A 21,568-nucleotide genomic window follows, 5' to 3' on the forward strand; every position below is an offset into this window, starting at 1 on the left:
AATCCTCTCACCCCCCTGTGAGAACAGGAATCGCACCGTCTTCCAGATCACACAGAAAAGGTAAATTCGGAAATTGCCACTAAGGAAAAAGATGGGCAAGGGTTAAGTGAATGGATTGTTGAGGTAAACTGTTCTTCCTGATGTTGCCAGGAGTGCAATCCTGTTCTTTCCATAACCCCGGTCCAGGGTACTTTAGGCTCTGTCCTACCACAACGAGCCCTACAATGACTTCCACGCTGGAAGCTAGGTCCCGGCGAGGGAGCCAGTGGCTCGTTGGGATAAGCCAGGACTCTACAACGAGTACTTTCAGAGGACAGGGCAGGCTGGGGACCCTCATTACACTTCTTCACATGCAGAAACCATGATAAGAGCATTTGCTACTTCTCTGTGGTCAAGCAGGCCTTGAACTCAGGATTTCTAAGGCCAAGAGCAGGGCAACTTTCCACACCACCATGCTACCTCCCTAGGCCCAAGAAGGCCTCTCTTTCCCTTTGCTTTCCCCAATCCCACTTATCCCAAAGAGCCCAGCACCTGCCCTGCCTCCTCCAGAAAAGCCTCCCTGATCACCTCAGCCCCCCAACTCCCCCTTACCTTACACCTGCAAGCCTGGTCCATAGTACCTCTCTGGGGCTGACAGCATCCTGCCCTGTGGTACCAGGTAACTGCCTGATGCCTGTGTGTCTTGCCTCTCCAGCTGGCGGGGAGATTCCTTGCAGGCCGGGCTTCCAGTCCCCTCTGGGACGTTTATGTAAGTAATATGCATTGAAAATCTATTCCTTGAGCCATGTGACAGAACCTTGGGGAAATTCTAGAATGAACTGGAGCTTGCATCCTAAAATACGACCCTGGGCATGTCATTCCTCTACTTCAATTCTTTCGGTGGCTCCCCACTGCTCTCAGAATACAACCCAGGGGCGCCTGGGTGGCTCGGTCGTTAGGCGTCTGCCTTCGGCCCAGGGCGTGATCCCAGAGTCCTGGGATCGAGTCCCACATTGGGCTTCTCCGCTGGGAGCCTGCTTCTTCCTCTCCCACTCCCCCTGCTTATGTTCCCTCTCTCACTGGCTGCCTCTCTCTCTGTCAAATAAATAAATAAATAAAATCTTAAAAAAAAAAAATACAACCCAAAGCTGCTTCCCATGCGGTCATCTCTAAGTCTTCTCTCACCACACCTGACACCTAACACCTTCTGTGTTCTAGCTCTAAGGTATTTTGGTTCCCTGATGAAACATGCTTATGTGTACCTCTGGGCCTTTGCATGTGCCCTCCCTCTCACCTTCACCCAACCCAAGTTACCCATTAAGCCTCAGCTTGGATCTCACTTCTCTCAGGAAGCCTTCCTTAGCTGCCAAGGGTCGGCTAGGGGCTGACCCCTCCACTGGGCACCAGTGGCACCTGTCATTGCCCTCTCCTAACGCTTACACTGCATGTAACGCACTACTGACTTGTCTGTCTGCCTCCCCAGACTGTGGGCTTTGGGAGGACAGGGCCTCCACTGTTTCCCAGCAGCTAAGGCCAAGTCCTGGAGGCGCCAGCGGTGTGTGGTAGACCCTCGTCAAAGGAACACATGAGGGCACCTGGGTGGTTAGCGCCAGTCGGTTAAGCGTCTGCCTTCGGCTTGGGTCATGATCTCTGGGTCCTGGGATGGAGCTCGGATTTGTGCTCCCCGCTCAGGGGGGAGTCTGCTTCTCCCTCTGCCTCTCCCCACCCACCCCTCTGCTTGTGCGTGTGCACTAAATAAAAGCTTTAAAAAAAGAAAAAAATGAACACATGAACAAATGAGGTCCCATTTTTATGAACAGCAGGTGTCCAGTGAGCACCTGTCACTCTGGGGCATCTGACTGTCCGATGGGTACAGGCCCGCGAACTCCAGAGACGTTTTCATCTTTGAAGTCCTTTATTCCCAGCAGCTCATGTCACTGACCCACCAGAGCTCCCCAGAGTGAGCAGGGGTTCATTCACCCTTCCTCCATACTGTAACCTTGTCCTCACGTTCAAACCTGGGTTTGGGCCCACAAGGGTAAAGAGGTCGCACTCTGTGGCGGGGAGCAAGGGCCACCCTGGGGATCAGTCTTGTTTGGTTCCCTGGCAAATACGGTACATGGCGGACCCGCAACGCAATACATAGGACACAGTGCGATAGTTCCAGGCATCCGGGGGCAGGGGGAAGGCACATTACACAGAGGCCCCTGCAGAAAATCCAGGCCATTCTCTCCCTCTCGACACGCATTTTCTCAGCCGTGGGTGACTCTGGACCTCCCTCCCTGGTCTACAAGAAACCACAACCCGTGCGCTACTGAAGACACTCCTTTTCCCCTCGCGAGACAGGTGTGGTTCCGGGTGTGTTCCGGGTCCCTCCTGCCCTCAGGAACATCCAGTTGTTCGGGTCCCTCTTAATGGCACGTAATAAATATACATTCTGGGACCTGAGAGAACAGGCTGTCCTCTTTCAAACCACCTCTAAAACTGCCTGTTCCAAACATCTGAGCTAGGACAGAACTCAGAGGGGGCACACTTAGCTTAGAGCTGGCGGCCGCTTCCGACCGCAGGCCTGTCTCGTCCACTACTGCGTGTCTAGGGCAGAGGTCCCCAGCCCTGGTGACACACCAGAAGCACCTGGGGAGCTTTCTGAGTTCCTGAGGGCCTGGCCACACCCCAGACCAACTCCATTACAGTCTCTGCAGGGGGAGGGGGATCCTGGCATCAGTCACATGTACCGCAGCACGCAGCCAGGTTGAGAAGCCTGAGCTGGGGTTCTAGCCCACAGGGAGACTCTCAGTAAGCACTGAGGAACCCACAAATGGATTTCCTATCTTATTATCTGCTCCCCTAGGCCTCCTATTTGTATTAGAAATCTGAGTAGGAAAGAGAAAGGAAAATGAGTCGAGAGCATCTTATAGAGTGAATTTGGTGCCGGGACAGGGCCGGTGGGGACGGAGTTTCTCTCACATGACGCATCTTCCCGCTCTCGCAAGCTGAGGAGTGAGGTGCAGATCTCACGCAGGCGTGTGTCTATTTCTTAAAAGCCCTCCCCAAGCCCGCGCTCACAGCCTTAAGCACCACCGTTACAGTACCGCGGAGAAGTTCTTGGAAATAAGTCTAAACTACCACTGGTTTTCCCCCCACACTTGAACTTGGGTCTGTCCCCAAATGTATAATTTGTATTACAGACCAGGCCGGACCACCTTTTCCCGCTTCCCTGAATCTTGAGATGTGTCTTAGCCATAGTGACAACACAACACAGCAGCGGCCGCACCCAAAATGGCCCCCGTGGATCGGTCTCCCTTCAACAGGAGCTGCTTCTGTTCCCAGGTCCTGGAAAGGGATGACAGTGGGTTTGATCTCACCGAGTGCCGGAGACTGGCTACCTAGAACGCAGTGCGGAGAAGGCTCCTGAGGTAGACCCTGGGCCAAGGGGAAGGGACACCGTGCTGATTCCCAGTGTCAGCCACGGCCTGGGCAGGGCCCGCAGCAGCAGCACGCTTCCGTCTGCAGCTCTGCCCGCGGGTGCTGGGCCATCCTGAGACCACTCTCAGAGCGCATCCTGCTACCGATGGCCATCTACGCTTCCATCACACGTCACAATTTACAAGGAGCTTCCCGTCCGTAGCCTCAGGCCATTCTCACCATAACCCTGTGAGTCAGGTCTCTGTGGATGGGAAAACCGAGGTTACCTCTGTCTAAGGCCCTCCAGCCAACTGACATCACACTCACCTGCTGCCTCCAGGCCCTGAAACCACCGGGGGTTCCCCTGGCTCCCGACTTCCAGAAACAGGAAAGCAAGCCATCAGGCGAGCTCCCCCACCCACCAGGCTTTCAATCATCAGCTGCACGGAGTTGCCTAAGCAATTTGCATGCTCTTTGTTCCCTATTCCCGAGAACACAAGTATGTAACAGGCAATAGCCGCTCACACCTCACTGAACACACCCTCAAAATCTCCCGTTTCCCGGAACAGCCTCTGAATTTGCCTAAACACATTCCGCAACTGTGACCTGGCCACACCCGCTCCAAGGCTCAGCCAAGAATCTCCGGAGAACCTTTCCATTGCCCTCACAAGCCCCCGCTCCTCTCTTGCTAGAGAGGCTCTCAGAGGGTTCACTGCCCAAGATAACTCAGCGGCCGGTGTGGCAGGGTGTCTCCTGATGCCACAGGGAGGAAGTGAACTGTCAGGCCAGGCAGCTCTGGACTTCTCCAGTGCCCCTCTCCCTACAACCCCATCGCACACAGGTCACATTCACCTGGGTGACCCACTCTGGTGGGCAGGGCTGGATGAGAGCACAGGTAAGATGGGCCATAAGCTACAAGTCCTCATCGACTTGACGTGCCATCCAGGCCGTTGCCCTTCAGATGGGAACCATGTTTTCTGCAGACCTGACGAGCGGTTCTGGCTTGGAGCCGTTCATGCTCACCCACGCCAGCTACTCTTGCGAGGCCCACCCACCTCTTCGGGCTGCCCTTCACCCTACCTCGGCCTGATCTCCTCTTCCACTCCCACCTTCTCTTGGCTTCCTGTCCCTCTCAGGGTCCTAGCATCTAAGCCTCCCGTCCCTTGGCAGCGCGGGCTCCACGGCGGGCACCCTAGGAGGGCAGACTCCAGCCCCACGGAGCTGGGCCCGGGGCCCTGGCCAGGAAGCTGGAAGGCACATATCCCCTCTGCTCGTTCACTTCCACGAGGCTCCATTCCGGGTTTCCCTTCTTGTCCTGGGCCTCCAGAACAGTCACCAGCTGGCCCGCCTGCAGACTCACTTCATGGCTGCTTCTGGCCACAAAGGGGTACACTGCCACCGCCTGAAACACATGGGGAGTGACACGGAAACGGTCAGGGTGGGGAGACAGACAAACCCAACCCAGAGACGCTGTTCATCCTGCTCCCTCCCACCCGACTCAGTCCCCACGGCTGGGCGGTCCCGCTGCCCAAGGACGTCCTCTATGCTAAAGATGAAGGCGACTGCTGCCACTCCCACCAGCAGTACCGACTGTGTGCCCGGCTCTGTCCCAGCACCGTAGCCAGGCTTGACTTGCACGATTCTGTAATTCCATGTGCCCCATTTTTCAGATAAGGAAATTGAGACTCAGAGAAGTCAAGGAGCTTATTCAAAATCACACGACAATGAAGCCAGGCCTGTCCGAATGGGTTCTCTCGGTCCACCGCTGCCACCCCACTGAGGAGAGGACGTGTACCCTCTCCTCCAACACCCTCCCGGATCTGAGGGTGTCATCGGCCCAGGCCCACTTCCCAGCTTGGAGTAGAGACTGGGGATTGGGGGACTTGGTTAATTTTTAGGGAAAGACACTGAACTGGACAAAAAACTGGAGGGGAGGGCATTTACTAGGCTACTATTTCACCTCCCTGGCCTCAGTTTCATCATCTGCAAAATGGAAGTAATAACACCCTCCCTTCCAGGAAATTGTGGGAATTCAGCGAGTGATGTACGCCCGTGCCCGGTGCGCGCTCAGGGCCCAGGAAACCCAGGCCGCTCGGACTCTGTGCACTACTCCTGGTGTTACTGCGGCCAAGCCTCAGGGACAAGCAGCAGCAGGGGAGGACTGGGGTGACCCCGCAAGCGTGGGCCCAAGAACAGAGGAAGCAGCTCGTGGGTCTGGGAAGAGGGACGGCTGGGCTCGCCCACAGCAGGGTTCCTGCCCACACTGGATGGAGCCAGGCCCTCTGGCGAGCTCCTTGCGGGTCCTTTGCTGACAGGCGGGAACGCCCAGTAGGAGGCAGCCCCGACCCACCATTTGCAGCTAACGCTCCAGTCACTGGCCCTCGGAGCCTCTGCCGGGATGTGCCACAAGCCGCACAGCTCAGATCCCACGGGCCACTCCGCAGCCCCCACGCAGCCCACATGAGGCTCCTCCCTGGCCCGAGGCCTCCCCGGGCTACTCCCCACCAGCCTCTGGGCTCCTGCCGCTGTTCCCTGTTGCTGCTCCCACCCTTTCTACTGCTCACCTGTCACCTGTGAAGCTCTTTTCTAGCTGGGAGTGTGGCTGCCACTTACCGAGGTTCCCCAATGCCTGGCCTGGCCTTCCTATCTCATCCAGCCCTCACAGCGACCCCACGAAGCTTCTCCTTCCTCGAAGACTCCATCCTAGCAAAGCCAAACCCTTCGATGTCTTCCCATCGCTTTGTTTGTTTTGAGACAGAATTCAAATACCGTAACAGTCATCTTTTCAAAGTATACAATTCATTTTTAATAGGTTCAAAGGCTGCAACCATCATTACTAATTCCAGAACATTTCCATCCCCTCAAAAAGAAACCCCATACGAGACAGCAGTCCCTTCCCAACACCCCCCCCCACCGCCCCCCAAGCCCCTGCCAAACACTGATCTACTTCCCGTCTCTACCCGTTTGCCTGGTCTGGACATTTCATATACACAGAGTCATACAGCACGTGGCCTTTTGTACAGAACTGCATGTGACAGCATGTGCTGGCCCTTCCTTCTTTTTTATAGAGGAGTAATATGCCACTGTATGGACATGCCACGTTTTGCTTATCCATTCATCTGCTGATGGACGTTTCGGTTGTTTCTACTTTCTGGCAATTATGAATAACGCTGCTGTGAACACGCATGTAGGTTTCCCACTGCTCTGAAGCGAAGGCTGACACCCTTGCCAAGGCCACCAGGCCCTGCCGGCTTGGCCCTGCTCACGTAACAGCACCACACCCCTACCCTTCATTCAGTTCCTCACGTGCCCCTGCTTTGTGTACACACACACACACACACACACACACACACACACACACGCTGGCGCCTTTGCGTTCACTATGCATGCTTTCTGGGGAGCTGTTCCCATCCACACCCCGGCACACTCCCTTTCTCCAATTAATCCCTGCTCACCCTTCAAATCTGAGAAAAAGCATCGTTCTTCTTAGAAAAGCCTTTCCTAAACCTCTCCCACACCTAGGGCTCTGGCGCTTATCACTGCTCTAACTTGACAATGATTCACATGATTATTTTATTAATTGCTGTTTTCCCCACCCCCAGATTATAAATCTGAGGAAGGCAGGGACCAAGATTTACTCTTGCTCATTATTCTAGCTCTCATCTCACACACTGTTGGGCAAGTACTGAATGAATGAATGAATGAATCCCACTTGCCCTGTTGATTGGGAACAAGGGTTTATTGATGTGGCAAGGATGAGGCTCCTTTTCCAGGCCCACTCCTGACCAGGACACTGTTGTGGCCACTGACCAGGGCCCTGGCCTCACAGGACGACGGTAGCCTCTTCAAATAGGAGGAAAATCAAAGCCCCACTCCAGGCGGCCATGGGGAGGCAAACCCCACCCCTCTCCCAGACTCACCTGGGTCACCGCTGGGACAGAGGGGACGGGGGCTGGGGTGGGCTCTGGTGTTAGGTGACGGGAGTCCTTGTGAGGCCACTCCTGCCCTTTGACCTCCTCCTGACTGGGGATGACGCGGTACAGCTCCAGTTTGCCAGCTGGCACATACCCTCGGTGTCCTACAGGACATGCAGAACGTTATCTGGCTGCGGACCACCCTTTCCATGTCTTTTAGTTGTAGAGGAAGTCAGCACCATTCACGGATGCGAATGCCTCCAGCACAGCCTCCCAGCACTAAAGAGGACCTGAAAAGATCATCCAGGAACCTCACAAACCCACCCCTAAAGCACCCACACTCCCTGTTTCCAGCTTCTACTTGTACACCCCCAGTGACAGGGAGCTCATTCCCTACCAAGGCAAGTCACTCTGCTTTGAACAGCTTTGATAGGGATAAGAAGTTCTTCCTCGGGCTGGTATGAACACTGCTTTCCTGGTGCTGGGCCCACGGGTCCCCTCCCCCTTGAGTGGAGGCCTATAGTAGAGCTGCTTCCTCACCCAGGACGGCTTTCTCCAGGCGGCAGAAACTGCCTTTCTCTTCGCTGAGTGCCCCCGGTTCCTGCTCATGAACAACTATCCCAGTACTGTTCTGGTCACTATCACTGCACATGGCCAGCACCTCCCGAGAGCTTGCTAGGTGCTGGAACTGGCATTCGATTGTCCAGTCTTCACATCAACCCTCCAGGTCAGTACCATTGTCTCCATTTGATGGCCAAGCCACCGGAGCTCAGAGAGGCTCTGTAACTCCTCTGAGATCACACAGTTAGTAAAGTGGCAGGCCTGGGATCCAAACTCAGTCCTCTTGACCCCAGCAGCCAGCTTGAATCCCCATTCAGCTGTTTGTCAACCTGAGTCATGAGACTGCCCTTTCACGGTTTCTGCTGGATCTGTACCATTTTCTTAACTTTTTTTTAAAAGTAGGCTCAATGTGGGCTTGAACTCGTGACCCTGAGATCAAGACCTGAGCTGAGATCAAGAGTCACATACTTAATTTTTTGATAGACTCGCTTTTTAAAACTTAAGACCTGTGCTATCAATAATAGGAAAAAAATCATGGGTTTACGTACTACGTACATACCGTACTACGAATGGTTTTTCTCATACGCAGAAAAATACTTCAGTAACAATTATAGTAAACTGTCTGAAGAGGAAAAACTGTCTGTGGATCTCCTCCCAATAACCCTGTGTGACCCTCATCTTGGGGGCCACAGGCCCCTTTTTGGAAGACACTGCTGGGCCATCTCCTCTTGGGTTCAAGGTGCCACCCGCCTCCTGCCCAGTAACACTGGGGCACCTGGACCTGAGCAGCCCATCCAAAGGTCGGGCCAGTGCATGGGAGTCAGGATCACACGTCCCTTGTTCTGGATGCTGGAGGCCTTCCCTGTAGCTGGGATCCAAGCTCTCCGTGTATCTACATCTTTCACGGTGATGCTGGAGCTCCCTCCACACATCTCTGTCTACCCCAATGGTCTGTGAGGTCCCCAAGGCACATAATACATGCTTGATAACAGATGTAGCAATATAAGAGTCACTTCCTCTTTGGCATGTCACGGGCCACACTAAGCTGGCTGTGCCCCAAGCCCTGCATTTTCACCTGTGTCCGTTCCCATCCCGGATTTGCACAGCCAGACCCCTGCCCACACCCCGATCTCCGCTGGTTCCTGTTGGGGGGTTTCCCCAGAGGGAGGGGAAGAGCCCATGAAGCCCCACGTACCCCCGGTATCCACCAGCCAGCGGCTGCTGTTGCCTTTGGTGTCCTTGTTTTGAAGGAGAGCCACAATTTGGCCCCGCAGCAGTGTCAGGTCCAGAGTCCCAGCCCCGCTGACGTTGCTTGTCACCTGGTACAGCTTTTCGGGGCCATACCTGCTCAAGAGAGCCTGCACCTGACGTTCAGCCCCTGGAAGGAGTGGCTGGGTGGGGGGTGGGGGGGGGACAAAGAGAGACACAGGTGCCTGAGCTGGCGTGTCAAAGCGGGCGCCAGTGTGTGCCCACGCGCTGACAGCCGGAGTCCTGCGCCGATCCCACCTCTGCGGCCAACGGGCAAGCCTCCTCACTAACAGATGGCTGGACCACAAGAACACACTCCTAGGATCCAAAGGGATCGCAAAAAACCCGCCAAAAACCCTCTAATTTAACATCTAAAATTCCTCCTAGCTCTAAACGTCTTGGATTTTTCTAAACTGCTCAGGTTCCAAAAGTTCTCAGTTACAGAACTCTAGGATGGGGCCCTAAATTCTGGCCACAGCCTCAGGCTAAATTATCCCACAGGAGAAAGAGAAAGCCTGGCACAGGTCTTTCAGCCTGAACGAGCAGGCCCCTGAGCTTCCCGCGGGCACCAGGCCTGACTCGTGTGGCCGCTTGGACAGCCGGCACAGGGCGATGTGTGCAGACCCTCCCTCACGCGTGAAGGAAGGGAGTGCTACCTTTTATTCCACAAGTATTTATTGAGCACCTACTGTTTATAAGGCACAGTGAGCCTTGTGAATGGGGTAATAGAAACAGAGAACACAGCTTTGCCTTGATGGAAACTGCCATGCAGCTGGGAAGAATGACTCAGTGGCACTTTCCATGCATCCAAAAATCTCCTGGCATTGCCTTTGTTTTCTTGTTCATTGCTTCCAGCAAAAGTATCACCAAGAAGAGACTCAGGGGTGACTGCCCTCTTTTTGTAAAACAAAGCCACCCCCCACCTGCCATGGGACCTCTGGCTGGGGCAGCCTCGGTGTGGGAGGGAAGGGGGGGGATGGCTGCAGCCCAAGGAGGAGTCCACCATCCTCGGAGAGGCCTGCATCCCTGATGGCCTTGGCCCTCTCTGCCTGCCAGCCAGGTGCGCAGGCCACCTCCATGGGCCAGCTCTGATGGGCTTCCTTCCTTGTCTCTCTGGGTCTCTGGGGCCCCCTTTTCCCTTCCCAGAATCCTGCCCTGTCTCCTGACCCTTCACTTCACATTTCACGTGTGACTGAACACAGTTTCAGGTTCCTCTCACGCAGCTCTGTAGCCCTGTGGGACCCCCTTCTTTCAGCTACTTCTGTTCCACTCCCAAAATATACTACCTGGATCCAGCCTTCAAGTGCACCGAAGATACCCTTTCCTTCTATTTTAGAGAAAAATACCTTACCCAAAAAAAGCATTTGGCCAGCCAAAGTCTGTAAACCATAATGCAACCGAAATACTGTTTTTTGCAATTAAAAATTCCATAGCAAAAGGAAAATTTAAATGATTTGTTATTCCAACTTTTTATTCACCCTGAATGCTGGTATTGAAGCTGGTTCCGTGAGATGGTGAGGAAACAGGGTAAGCTTTCATTAAAACAATGTGGAGTTCCAGGTCTGGGGTTGCTAAGGCCACTTGTCTGTTATTACGTCTCATTTCACTTAATATTCTACTGTTCGGCTCTTGGGTTTGTTGGCCACGAAGAGCATGTGTATAGGTGGTGTGAATCCCGCCACCCCCTCCAGCTCACAGACAGAAAGGAGAGAGGGAAAGGACGCAGGGAACCCTGGGGAGGAAAAGGGAACGGGACCAGGCCTTACCCCACTGACAGGTGAAGGACTGGACAGTCTGCGGGGCAACGAGGGGCACTTACTTGTGTGGTGGGGGGTGGTAGCACTTTCTCAAAGTTCTCTTGAAAGGAGCGAAGCTGGTGACCAGTCTGGCCCAGTGTGTCCTCCACCAGCTTCCTGAAGGCTGGCTCGGAGAGGTGGTAGTGGGGCAGCTGGGTGGGACAGACACTGTCATCAGAGCATTCTCCAGGAGAAGGGACAGAAAGACTCTCGCAGCCCACATTCTAGCCCCAGATGTGTGAAGATGGGTCTTTATGTCTTTGTCAGCTGTCATTTTTGTCTGCCGACTGACGCACTCGGTGTCCTTCAAGAAAGCCTCCCTCTGTGGGGGTCCAGGAGGATTGCCCATCATGGAGCTGTAGCCACAGGGCTGGCAGGCACGGCCTCCCTTCTCCCATCCACCGTGAGCAGCCCACGGACTAGACAACGAACCCAAGCAAGGCCAAGCAGAATCCTCCCGTCAGATTTAGTATATGAAAGCTGAGAATGAGAGGAAAACTCTCCTGTAGATGCTGAGATGTATGTGCTCTCTCTCCCACCATGCAGGAAAAGGCTGGCCTGAGGATGAAGCCAGCCCAGACAGGGAAACAGCTAGGAGGTGGAGCGAAAGTCGGCGTCCTGACATTATTTGTCCTGGATGCACCCTGCCCGGGGCTCGATCGCCTCCGGGGCCTCCCAGTTATGCGAGTTAGGACGTCCTGCTTTATGCGTCAGCTGGTTGGGAACCCTAGGAGTTCTGAGTAATGCTCCATCCTGAGACCCTGGCCCTGCTAGCCATCTCCGGCCTTCTTACCACACAACTTAGGAACGAGTAAGGCCCACAGCTAACAGAGACATGTCCTCTCTGCTTGTCACCAAGCTCACTGTGCTTGGGTCTGACTTAGAGCCCTTCTCCCACCCCCAGGATGCAGACAGACTGAGGTTCTGCCATGCAGGCCTTTCCTGGGCTCCACGGGACTGTCCAGGGGGCTGGGCCATGGGACACAGACAAGGAAGCTGGCACCAATCGCTGACGGGCCCTAACACTCTCAATGACAGTCCCAGCCAGGAAAGGCCCTCTTTCTGCTTTTATAAAGTTGACCTTCCCGCTACTGGCCTCCCGCAGCGCTCCCCAGCCCTGCACATCCCGGTCTATACACAAGGGGCCGGGCAGCCCTGGAGACAGAACTGGAGGACGGAATAGAATGACAAGATCATCTAATCAGATGGACCCTCTGCCTTCAGGAAAGAGAAACGCTTCTTTTTGCAGATGGCTCAGGCTTAATTAAATTCAAAAAGCATGTCTGAGACAGAACTCTGTACTAAATGCTTTGAAGGCCAAAAAGAAGAAGAGCCTATAGGTCTGGCCCCCCTCAGTAAGGAGAAACAGCTTCATCCAGCACCCCGGCTGAAGGCAGGCTCTGCGAAGTGCTGAGCAGAGCACATCCTAAGGGCTATTGGACTATACACGATGGGGAGATGGGCTCCCCCAGCTGCAGAAGGGGGATCCTGAGAGCTTCACAGAGAGAGTCAGTCATCTGTCACAGATTTGGGGAGTTCCCACCATGCACTACGCACTGTGAAAGGCACGGGGGGCACTGGGCTGGGGGGCATTTTGGGCCAAGGAAGGGGTCTGTGCAAAGGGACATGGTCGCACTCAGAAGTGGTGTGCTGGAAGTGGGACCACAAGGTGGCCTGGGACAAGGAGCTGCAAGGGCGGTAGGGCATGCGCATTTCAGGGGAAGTTCATGCAACACACTGTATGGGGACGGCTGAGCTGGAGACCATGAAACCCCGGAGACAGTGTGTGGTATGAGGAGTGCTGGACGGCCCAGGGGGCCAGACACACAAACCTCTCAGCTCTGACGCTGACATAAGAGACAGACCTGAAAGCAGCTCCGTCTTCTTCCCTGTGTCAACACTGGTCTTTAAAGCTCTAAATTCAAAGTTCGCACTTGGAGGTTTGTCCAAACTTCTTTGCAATCTATTTATGCTTTCAGCAGACAGCTCTTCTGATAGGCTGCCAAGCACTGTTCAGAGCCCAGGCTCCGGAGTTGAACTGCCAAGGTTCAAATCCTGCTGTCGGCTGTGTGGCCTTGGGCACGCTGTCCAACCCCTCTGTGCCTCAGCTTCCTTTTGGAATGAGGATGATGATGATATCTATTCTGTGGGATCAGTGTGAGGATGAGGTGGGATAACACATGGAAGGTACACACGAAGTGCTCACGAGGGCGCAGCTGCTAGAAGTAGTAACAGCAGCGGGAACGCCAACTGGAGACGTTGACTACCGACTGTGTAGGAGAGGCCTGGCCTCTGTCGCTGACTTCTAATATATTCCAAGGACGGGCCCCAAGGTCTATTTTCCCAGCAGAGCCTCCTCTGCTTCTGAATCCCAGAGCCCAGGAATTGCCTGGAGTCCCAGTTCTATCCTTGTTTGCATGATCAGATTCCATTAATGGCACAAGAGAGACCCAGAAGGTGCCTGTGGCTGCCTGCTAAGCGCCCGATGGCCTAATCTCCCTCCATCCCCGCCCCCGCGAACAGCTGGCTGCAGGTGCTATGGGGCCCCGCCTGGCTATTCCGCAGAGGCCTTACCTGGGCCAAGCTGCCCTCTGCCATCTGCAGCGCTTGCTGGGCAAGGTCCCTCTGGAGGCCCACGAACGTGCACAGGATCTGGCCCAGCCAGCGCACGGCCAGCTGGTTCAGCTGCGGGAGCTCAGCCACTAGCAGGGAGTTGAGGGCTTGGAACGTGTGCCGGGCCTCCTGCTCCTCGTACGTCACGCTGCCCACCTCCAACAGCTTCTCTTCCACCCTCTCGAAGTCCAGCAGTTTGTCCAGGCGCTTCTTGATCAGGTTCTGAGGGCCAGCCAGGGCTTTAGCCAGGCTGCACAGTGGCTGCCACACCAGGCCTTCCAGCCGCTGCTTCTGTGCAGAGAGGTGAGCTTAGGGTTGGGGAAGGACGAGGCAGACAGCAGGCACCGGGAGAAGGGGTTTTGGAGGTAGGTAGGACCAGGCTGTAGTCCCACCCCAGCCAACTCGCTGTGACCTCTTGCATGTTATCTAACCTTTCTGGGCCTCGATGTGCCCATCTGAACAATGGGGACAGTGCATGTATGAGCTTAGCAGAGGGCTTGGCACGTCCTAACATCTGTGCACAAGTCTTAAAAGATTTTGTAGAGAGGGTGACCACAAACATAGTCTTTGGGGATCAGATCCCATCTTGCCACTGACCACCTGAATAACCTGCGAAGTCACCCCCTCTGAGCCTCCAGCTCTCGCCTGCAGATTGGGGCTTTAATAGCATCTACCCCATCAGCCGTGTTGTGAGGATTAATGGAGATGAAGAATGTAAAGGGCTGAGCAGCTTATCTGCCTGGCGGATAGTAAGGCACAGCGAACATTAGCTGGGGCTATTTTTGTCAGTAAAATGCATTAATAATTATCTCCGCCCTCTGACTACTCTGGGCGGGTATGGGTGTGAGAACTGTAGAAAGGGTCTGGCTTCTAAGTATTATTCCTTTTTTTAAAAAAGATCTTATTTTTAAGTAATCTCTACACCCATCGTGGGGCTCGAACTCACAACCCTGAGATCGAGAGTTGCATGCTCTTTTGACTGAGCCAGCCAGGAGGCCCCTAAATATTATTCTTACGAAGCTCTGCCAGCTGCCTCACAAGGAAAGGGGGAAGGAGAAGCTCCACTCACAAACTGCGGGAAGGCCTGGAGCTGGAGGTCTCTCATCAGGCTGCAGTACTGTACCACAGGCCCCCCAGGGATGTCCAGGTCATATTCCTGGGGCCTGAAGCGGAGGAAAGCCTGGACCCAGAGCAAATGAGAGACAGCCAATCAGGACCCATCGTACCCATCTCATGCCTGTCCCCCACCCTACGCCAAAGAGGCCGTCCAGGCTCTCTGCACAGCCGCCATGACAGGGAAGCACACAGCCTGTTCCATCCTTGCACAGCTTGGGTGATTAGCACGCTCTTCCTTCGACTGAATCGATCTCTCTCCCTATTCCAGCGCTGCCCAAACTTCGTGTGTTTGCATAGCCCCTTGGTGATTTTACTGCCATGTCTATATTCCACATATTCTATTAATACTTGAAATCAACTAACCATTCCTATGTATATCAATGTATTTTTTTAAATCACCTTATGACACTACCATAAAGGGAAACCCAGCAATAACTGCCACAAATAGGTATGTAAGAATAACTGCTATAAAAACAAACAACGTCATTAAGTTCTGTCCGGACATCCCTGCCTGCAGAAGGCTCCCAGCCCAAGACTCACTATGCCGGTGTTAAAGACATATCAGCAAAAGCAGCTTCTCCTGCACTCAGAGGAGTAAAAGAGGAGTCCCGTGCTTGCTATGGGATTCCATGTCAACACTGTGTTGTCATGTAAGCCTGCATCTGGAAGCCTAATGCTTCCAAATATCTGTCCTACCCTGCAAAGCCAGATGGGTCTCCCATGTGCCTTTGCTTTCTCTCTCATGGCTTCTCCATCCTTTCTCTTGCAGGCTCTGGAAGCTGTCCCTCCCATCTCACTGCACTGTGACAGGATCCTGCTGCCTTCTGCCGGGGGCAGGCGGGGGGGCCAGGATGGAGCAGGAACGAGCAGGGGGATCTGCCCCACACAGAGGGGCCTGCGGCTACGACCTCCCTCTTCCATGCTTCCCATAAGGCCACCCCAAATCCCATTATCCAAAGAGCCCGTTATCAGACCAAACTGCTTTGCGCAAATGGACACGACTGAGGACAAAACCACAGAAAAGGGACAGAGTGGATGGAATGAGTCAGCCTCGATGACAACAGTGAAGGAGGATTTGGGCACAAGGAAAATGATGTGCCGGGTGGCAGGCAAACTGGTGCCCTGTGGGCTGAATTCAGCCTGTAGAAACGGATTTTCTTGGGCCTGCACAGCATTTAAGTTTTCATTAAATTTGTTGTTCACGTGGACATATCATGAGATTTCATCTGCAAGTGTTTTTTTCCCCCTAAAATCAGAACTGGCTACCCTGGGTCCATAATCCCAAAAAGCAACAGCTTCTCCAAGCCAAGTAACAGCTGCCCCTTTAGATTTTACTCATCCATACATGCAGTCAGATTCTAAATATTATTATGTATTTAACTCTACTGAAAAGTCTCGTGAACAGCCTGTTAGACATTAAGCCTCGGACACTTGCACGTTTCACTCGGTATTACCCGCCTGACTTTCCGAGGGCATCACCTGCTCTAGGAGCCAGACTGGCAGGGTCCCTCTGGAGGGCTCGGACCCCAGTGAATTTTAATCCTGTTCAGTGGCAACCTCACCCCCTAGGAGCTCCATAGGCTCGGAGGCTGTGGGCTGGGGCGTGCTCGCCCATGGCCCTTCCTCTGACCTGCAGCCAGCGACCTGGTGCCCTCTTCCATGTGGGTTCCTGCAGTGGATGCCTTTGCCATCGTGTCGGTTGGGCCGCGCACGCCTCCTGCCCGCGGGACCCAGCCCAGCCCAGCACTGTTACTGGCGGGATCCTCACCTCCAGATTATCCCGGTAAACAGCTACGTTGTTCTTCATCTCCGTCACACACAGCGACACCCAGTGGAACCTCTCTTCTAAATCATCAAATTCCTTGTCCTCCGTCTGAGAGGAGAGTGACATTTGTAAGAGCTGAGAATATCCACGCTGGGAGAGGGGGGAACAGTACGCCCACGCCCACGTCCCAAGCTCTCACTGGGACCACCTTCCACAGCCCTGCCGATCAGAGCCGGTTCCTCCAGCCCGGAGCTGAGTGGGACGGTTAGAGGCAGTGAGTGCTGCTTCGTGGTTTTGTACTCGGATAATAGAATTAGATTCACAAGCATAGGAGTCCTGGTTCCCTAGCTGTGTGACCTTGGGCAAGTGTTTTACCCTCCCCTGAGCCTGTTTTTTCAGCTGCAAATGGGGTCATAAGAACACCCACTTCATTGTGTCATTTACTGGTTTCAAGTAAGTCCTCCATGAACCTGAGCGGCTCCGAGTGGCTATTCCCAGCTGGCTCCTTGCCCGCACCCAGACATCAGCTCTCCTACCTGCATACGAAGATCCTCAGGGAAAGAGCAGCGCAGGACGCAGCTGAGAGAGCCCTGCCTGGCTCTCCAGAATCACGGGAGGGTGCCTACCCAGCCTGCTCCCGGCGACGCAGCGCTGAGAGCTCACGTCAGCCCCGTGGCCTCGGCCTCCTCCTCTCTGACAGGAGTCTAAGCCGCCTGCCCGACCCACGGCACAGTCCTGCCCCTCTGGAACGGCTGGGATGCCGCCCATCCGCTGCCCGCGCTCACCCTGGGCACGAGCCCCGCCTCTTGCTTCAGCAGCTGGCTCAGCCGGGTGGTCTTCTTGGAGAGGGTGTGCGTGTTGAGGCGGGCCAGCCGCTCGCGGAGGGTCAGCTGCTCCACTTTCGTGTACTTGGAGGCTGCACCAAGAGAGGAGAGGGAAGGCACGGGGACCAAAGCTGACCCGGGAAAGCAGGCATCCTGGACACACCTGACTTGGCGCCCGCTTGGGCCCTCTTCTCCAACATCAGTGCGCACCCGTTCGAACAGCAGCTCGCAGAGGAAAAGCCCAGGGCTTGCTGCAAGGTGTGAGCCTGGGCTGAACGGCTGCCTGCCTGCCTGACTTGTTGGGCCTATTCCCTCGTTCGTAAATGAGACCAGCCACCTCACATGGTTGCTGGGAGCATCGTGTGAGATAGTGGGTCTGCATGTACTTTCTAGAGAAGAACTCGAGTGAGAGGTGAGTTGCCTGAGGCTCCTGGGCCAGTGTCAGCCAGGCCAGGCTGGGAACCACACTCCCCCACTCCTGGTGCAGGGCTTTCCACTGATCTGTCACCCACCCCGGGCCCGAGTCTGAAAGCCAGCTCTGCCTCTCGCCAGCTCTGGGATGTGGAGCGAACCATTTAAGCTTTCATTTGACCTGACTGTGAGATGGGGCTACTGGGGCCAGCCTCGGAGGGCGACTGTAAGGATCAAACCAGATAATGAATGACAGACCTGTCGCATGAGCTAAATTATCACTATTATACCGTCTAGGTCGTGCAGTTGTTTGCTCTCTACTTGGGACACTGCTTCATTTTCCAAACCTTTCTCTTTTAACAACCTGAGAGACAGCGTACCCCACCCACTAGCTGCCCTTCCCAAGGTGTGTATACACACACACACACACACACACACACACACACACACAGCCCTTGGCCTCCTCTGTATTCATTTCTCCTCCACAGCATAGCAGCCATGTGGTTTGCATGGGAATGATCTCACTTTGGTTCAAGGGGTGGGTGTTAGCTGGGATAAGCCAATTCATACAGTTCCAAACCCCTGGCCACAGTGATTGTTTCCAAGAATGATACATAAGCCAGGCCCAAGCCAATCAGCTCATGGCATTCCCCTAACCATGGTAATTGGTTCAGGGTGAGCACATGACCCAAATGGGTCCGATCAGAATGACACTCCAATCTAATTTATGACTAAGGGGAGAAAGGCCCTGTCTTATCCTGGAGGGTGTGGTGTGCAGATGTGAGTCATGGAACAATAGCCATTTACTAGTATGAGGGAGGCCAGTCGGAAGATGAAGCTGACACACAGTAAAGTGTAGAGATGAGAGAATTATAGGGAAATGGAGCCAGCACCCTGATCAAACCCTACCTGAAGTCCATCTTACCTTTGGACTTGTGGCTATCTTACTACATTTCCTTTACTAATGAAGATAGCTTGAAAGGAGTATCTTTGTAGCTGGAAGCATTCTCACTGATATAGCCCCTAAATTCCCCAAGTCCTTACCCACTTCCTTGCGCCTCTTGTACTCATTGATGTTGGTGTTCACGTCTTGGAGGGCAGAGACAGCCCTCTGAAGGACAGGGTAGGCACTGGCATCAGGGGCTGTGTTCTCCAGGATTTTCTGCAGCAGCAATGGGTACTTGGTAATCCTCTGCAGAGGGATTACCAGTAAGAAACTGAGGCCTGAGGGCCCAGCTTGTGGCCTGAGGGAGAAGGCTGGCGTTAGGTAGGGAAAACCCACCGTTTTGGGCAACAGAGCCCTGGGCTCTAGGCCCAGCTGTGCCATTTAACTCTCTGTGTGCTCTCAGGCAGTTCACCTTCCTATGTGGTTCTCAGTTTCCTCACTTGTACTGCATGAGGTCTAGATGCTAGACAGGTACTGCTAGTTCTCACTGTACCCTTTCCTGGGCCCTGGTTTCCCATCTGTACTAAATGCAACGGTCATTTCTCTGTCCTCCGCTTCCTTGGCCTCTCAGCAGTAGACACAGCTCACTAGTCCCTGCTCTTGAAACACTTTCTTCTTTTGGCCCCAGAGATGCCCTTCGTCCTGATTTTCCTGCTCCGTGGGCCACTCTCCTGGCCTCCTCTGCTGGCCTCGCTCCAATGCCAGAGCGCCCTGGGGCCTTCACTTCCCTCCACTCACTCTCTTACTGACTCCACTTAGTCTGATGGCTGTAAACACACCCCCAACCCAGACCTCTGTTTCCAGCTTCTGTCCAGAGCTTCAGACTCACACAGTCATCTGCCAGCGTGACACGCCCACCTGGCTCTGTCCCAAGCACAACTCTGTATGCTGGACGGCCATGCGATATTTCACTCAGTAAAATGGTTCTGCGGCTTTAAAAGTTGAACGTTAAAAAAAAAAAAATCACAGGAACTTTATGTTTATAGAGATACATTTAAACTATTTAAGGGTAGGGCACCTGGGTGGCTCAGTCCGTTAAGCATCTCCCAGGGTCCTGGGATCAAGTCCTGTGTTGGGCTCCCTTCTCTGCAGGGAGTCTGCTTCTCCCTCTGCCCCTCCTCCCACTTGTTCTCTCAATCTCTCTTTCAAACAAACAAATAAAATCTTAAAAAAAAAAAACAACGTATTTAATGGTAAAAAGTTATGATGTCTATTATTTGTCTTTAAACAATTTAGCATAAAAATAGATGAAGCAAAATGTTAACACTGGTTAATTTTAGGTAGTGGTATATGTTTATTACGTTCTGTTTTTTGACAGCTGTGAAAATTTTCTCAAAAAAAAAAGTAAAAAATAAAACACAAGAATGAGTAGTGTCAAGATCCCTTCCAGATGCACTATTTGATGAATGGATGACTTTTTCTAGTCTGTTTCTTGCTAATGTCGGAGATTTGCAGAAAAAGTGCCCAAGTCAAAGGCATCTGGGAAGAGGCTCGCACAGTTTTTCTTTGATCATGACCAGTAGCCCTCAGACCTGCCCTTCAAGAAGCCCACGAGGGTTTCAAACCTCAGTGTCTAAGCATGCCTCCTCCAAGAAGACTCACAGGTGCTGCTCAAAGCCATTCTCTGGCCCCCTCTCCATGGTACCCCTGCCTCTTGCTCTTCCTCCTAAGGAAATATTGTCAGACCCACGTCCAGGAAAGATCAGTCATGAGGCTAAGAATAGGCAGAGCAGGTGGGTGCCTCCTCATTAGCTGTGGGGGGTTATGGGGGAGGTGGGGGTAGGATTACCTGTCAGGACATGCCTACGCTGACCATCTGCTCTCACCACGGGTTTCCTAGCACTTGGCTGACCACGGGCAGGCGAGATGGAAAAAGTCACCAGATATTTGCAAAACTCTGTCCTCTGGGCTTACTTGCCATAGGAAAGGGCCAACTGCCTCATGAGGACAGCTGTCCACAAATAAGAGCATAGGGGGTCTTCGAAGAGAAGATCACAGCTCTTCTCCACAATTATCAAGCAGTCATGACAGAATTACAGCACCTTTTACAATTACAGCTTTTCTAAGGTAATCTGGAGGGAAAAAATTTTTTTTTGAAAGTAGGCCCAACATGGGGCTCAAACTCATGACCCTGAGTTCAAGACATGGGCTGAGATCAAGAGTCAGATGCTTAACTGACAGAGCCACACTGGTGCCCCTGGAGAAAATATTTTAAATGGCCTTTCAAATAGGCAATAAAAATTGAAAGATAATCCCCCCCCAAAAAAGAAAAGAAAATACCAAAGCAAACCAAAGCAAGATAGATAATCCTCAGAGCTGGGTGGGTGTGGGGAGACAGCCCACTTACATTTTCTTGCTAAGATCTTTTTGAAGAGCAGTTTGGCAATCTGTGAAATGTACAAATCCTTTGTTCCATGATCCCACTCCAGAAATTTACGCACAGAAATGTCAATTCAAGTGAGCAAAGATAAAGGTAGAAGTTACCCGCAACTCTACTTATCACAGTGAAAAGCTGCAAACAAGCCAGATACCCATCAGCAGGGGGTTGGTTAAACAACTGGAGTCTGTGAGCTGCTCAGGAAAGGAACTCTGTGCAGCCATTAACAAGAACATGGTAGAACTATTCCTAGTGCTGTGAAAAGATATTCATAACCATAGTTAAGTGAAAAAGTTCCTGGGGCGCCTGGGTGGCTCAGTCGATTAAGCATCTGACTCTTGACTTCAGCTCAGGTCATGATCCCAGGGTCTTGGGATTGAGCCCCACATCGGGCTCTCTGCTCAGCAGGGAGCCTGCTTCTCCCTCTTCCCCTGCCCCTCTCCCCTGCTTGTGTCCCCCCCTCAAATAAATTTTTAAAAAATTTGAAAAAGAAAATGAACGAAGATTGCCAATAAAGGAAAGCAAAGATATTTGCCTTCTCCAAACACTGCCTCAGGTGTCATTCTGAGCCAGTGGGGGCTCGGTGCTGGACCGACCGGCCTCAGCAGGGCAG

The 21,568-nt window shown here is 53.4% G+C and overlaps 1 protein-coding gene across 6 annotated transcripts in view; it reads right to left on the reverse strand.

Annotated features, from left to right (window-relative positions):
* Positions 1 to 1,776: 1,776 nt before the first annotated feature.
* Positions 1,777 to 21,568, reverse strand: part of ARHGEF37 (Rho guanine nucleotide exchange factor 37) — a 47,320-nt gene continuing 27,528 nt past the window's right edge. For 5 of the 6 annotated variants that reach the window (XM_040630424.1, XM_040630423.1, XM_040630422.1 and 2 more), the window contains 9 exons: positions 18,677 to 18,876; positions 17,183 to 17,313; positions 16,401 to 16,505; positions 14,586 to 14,696; positions 13,478 to 13,807; positions 10,927 to 11,055; positions 9,055 to 9,250; positions 7,305 to 7,462; positions 1,777 to 4,786 (listed from right to left, as the gene is read on the reverse strand). In XM_040630424.1, coding sequence (XP_040486358.1) covers positions 4,577 to 4,786; positions 7,305 to 7,462; positions 9,055 to 9,250; positions 10,927 to 11,055; positions 13,478 to 13,807; positions 14,586 to 14,696; positions 16,401 to 16,505; positions 17,183 to 17,313; positions 18,677 to 18,876 — 1,570 coding nt within the window. In that variant the 3' untranslated portion in view covers positions 1,777 to 4,576. Of the gene's footprint in view, positions 4,787 to 7,304; positions 7,589 to 9,054; positions 9,251 to 10,926; positions 11,056 to 13,477; positions 13,808 to 14,585; positions 14,697 to 16,400; positions 16,506 to 17,182; positions 17,314 to 18,676; positions 18,877 to 21,568 lie in introns of those variants that run through there. The other variant, XM_040630425.1, reaches the window with a different exon arrangement.

The sequence above is a fragment of the Ursus maritimus genome, unplaced genomic scaffold (genome assembly GCF_017311325.1).
Source record: "Ursus maritimus isolate PB19 unplaced genomic scaffold, ASM1731132v1 scaffold_15, whole genome shotgun sequence".
In the NCBI taxonomy this organism is placed as follows: Eukaryota; Metazoa; Chordata; class Mammalia; order Carnivora; family Ursidae; genus Ursus; species Ursus maritimus.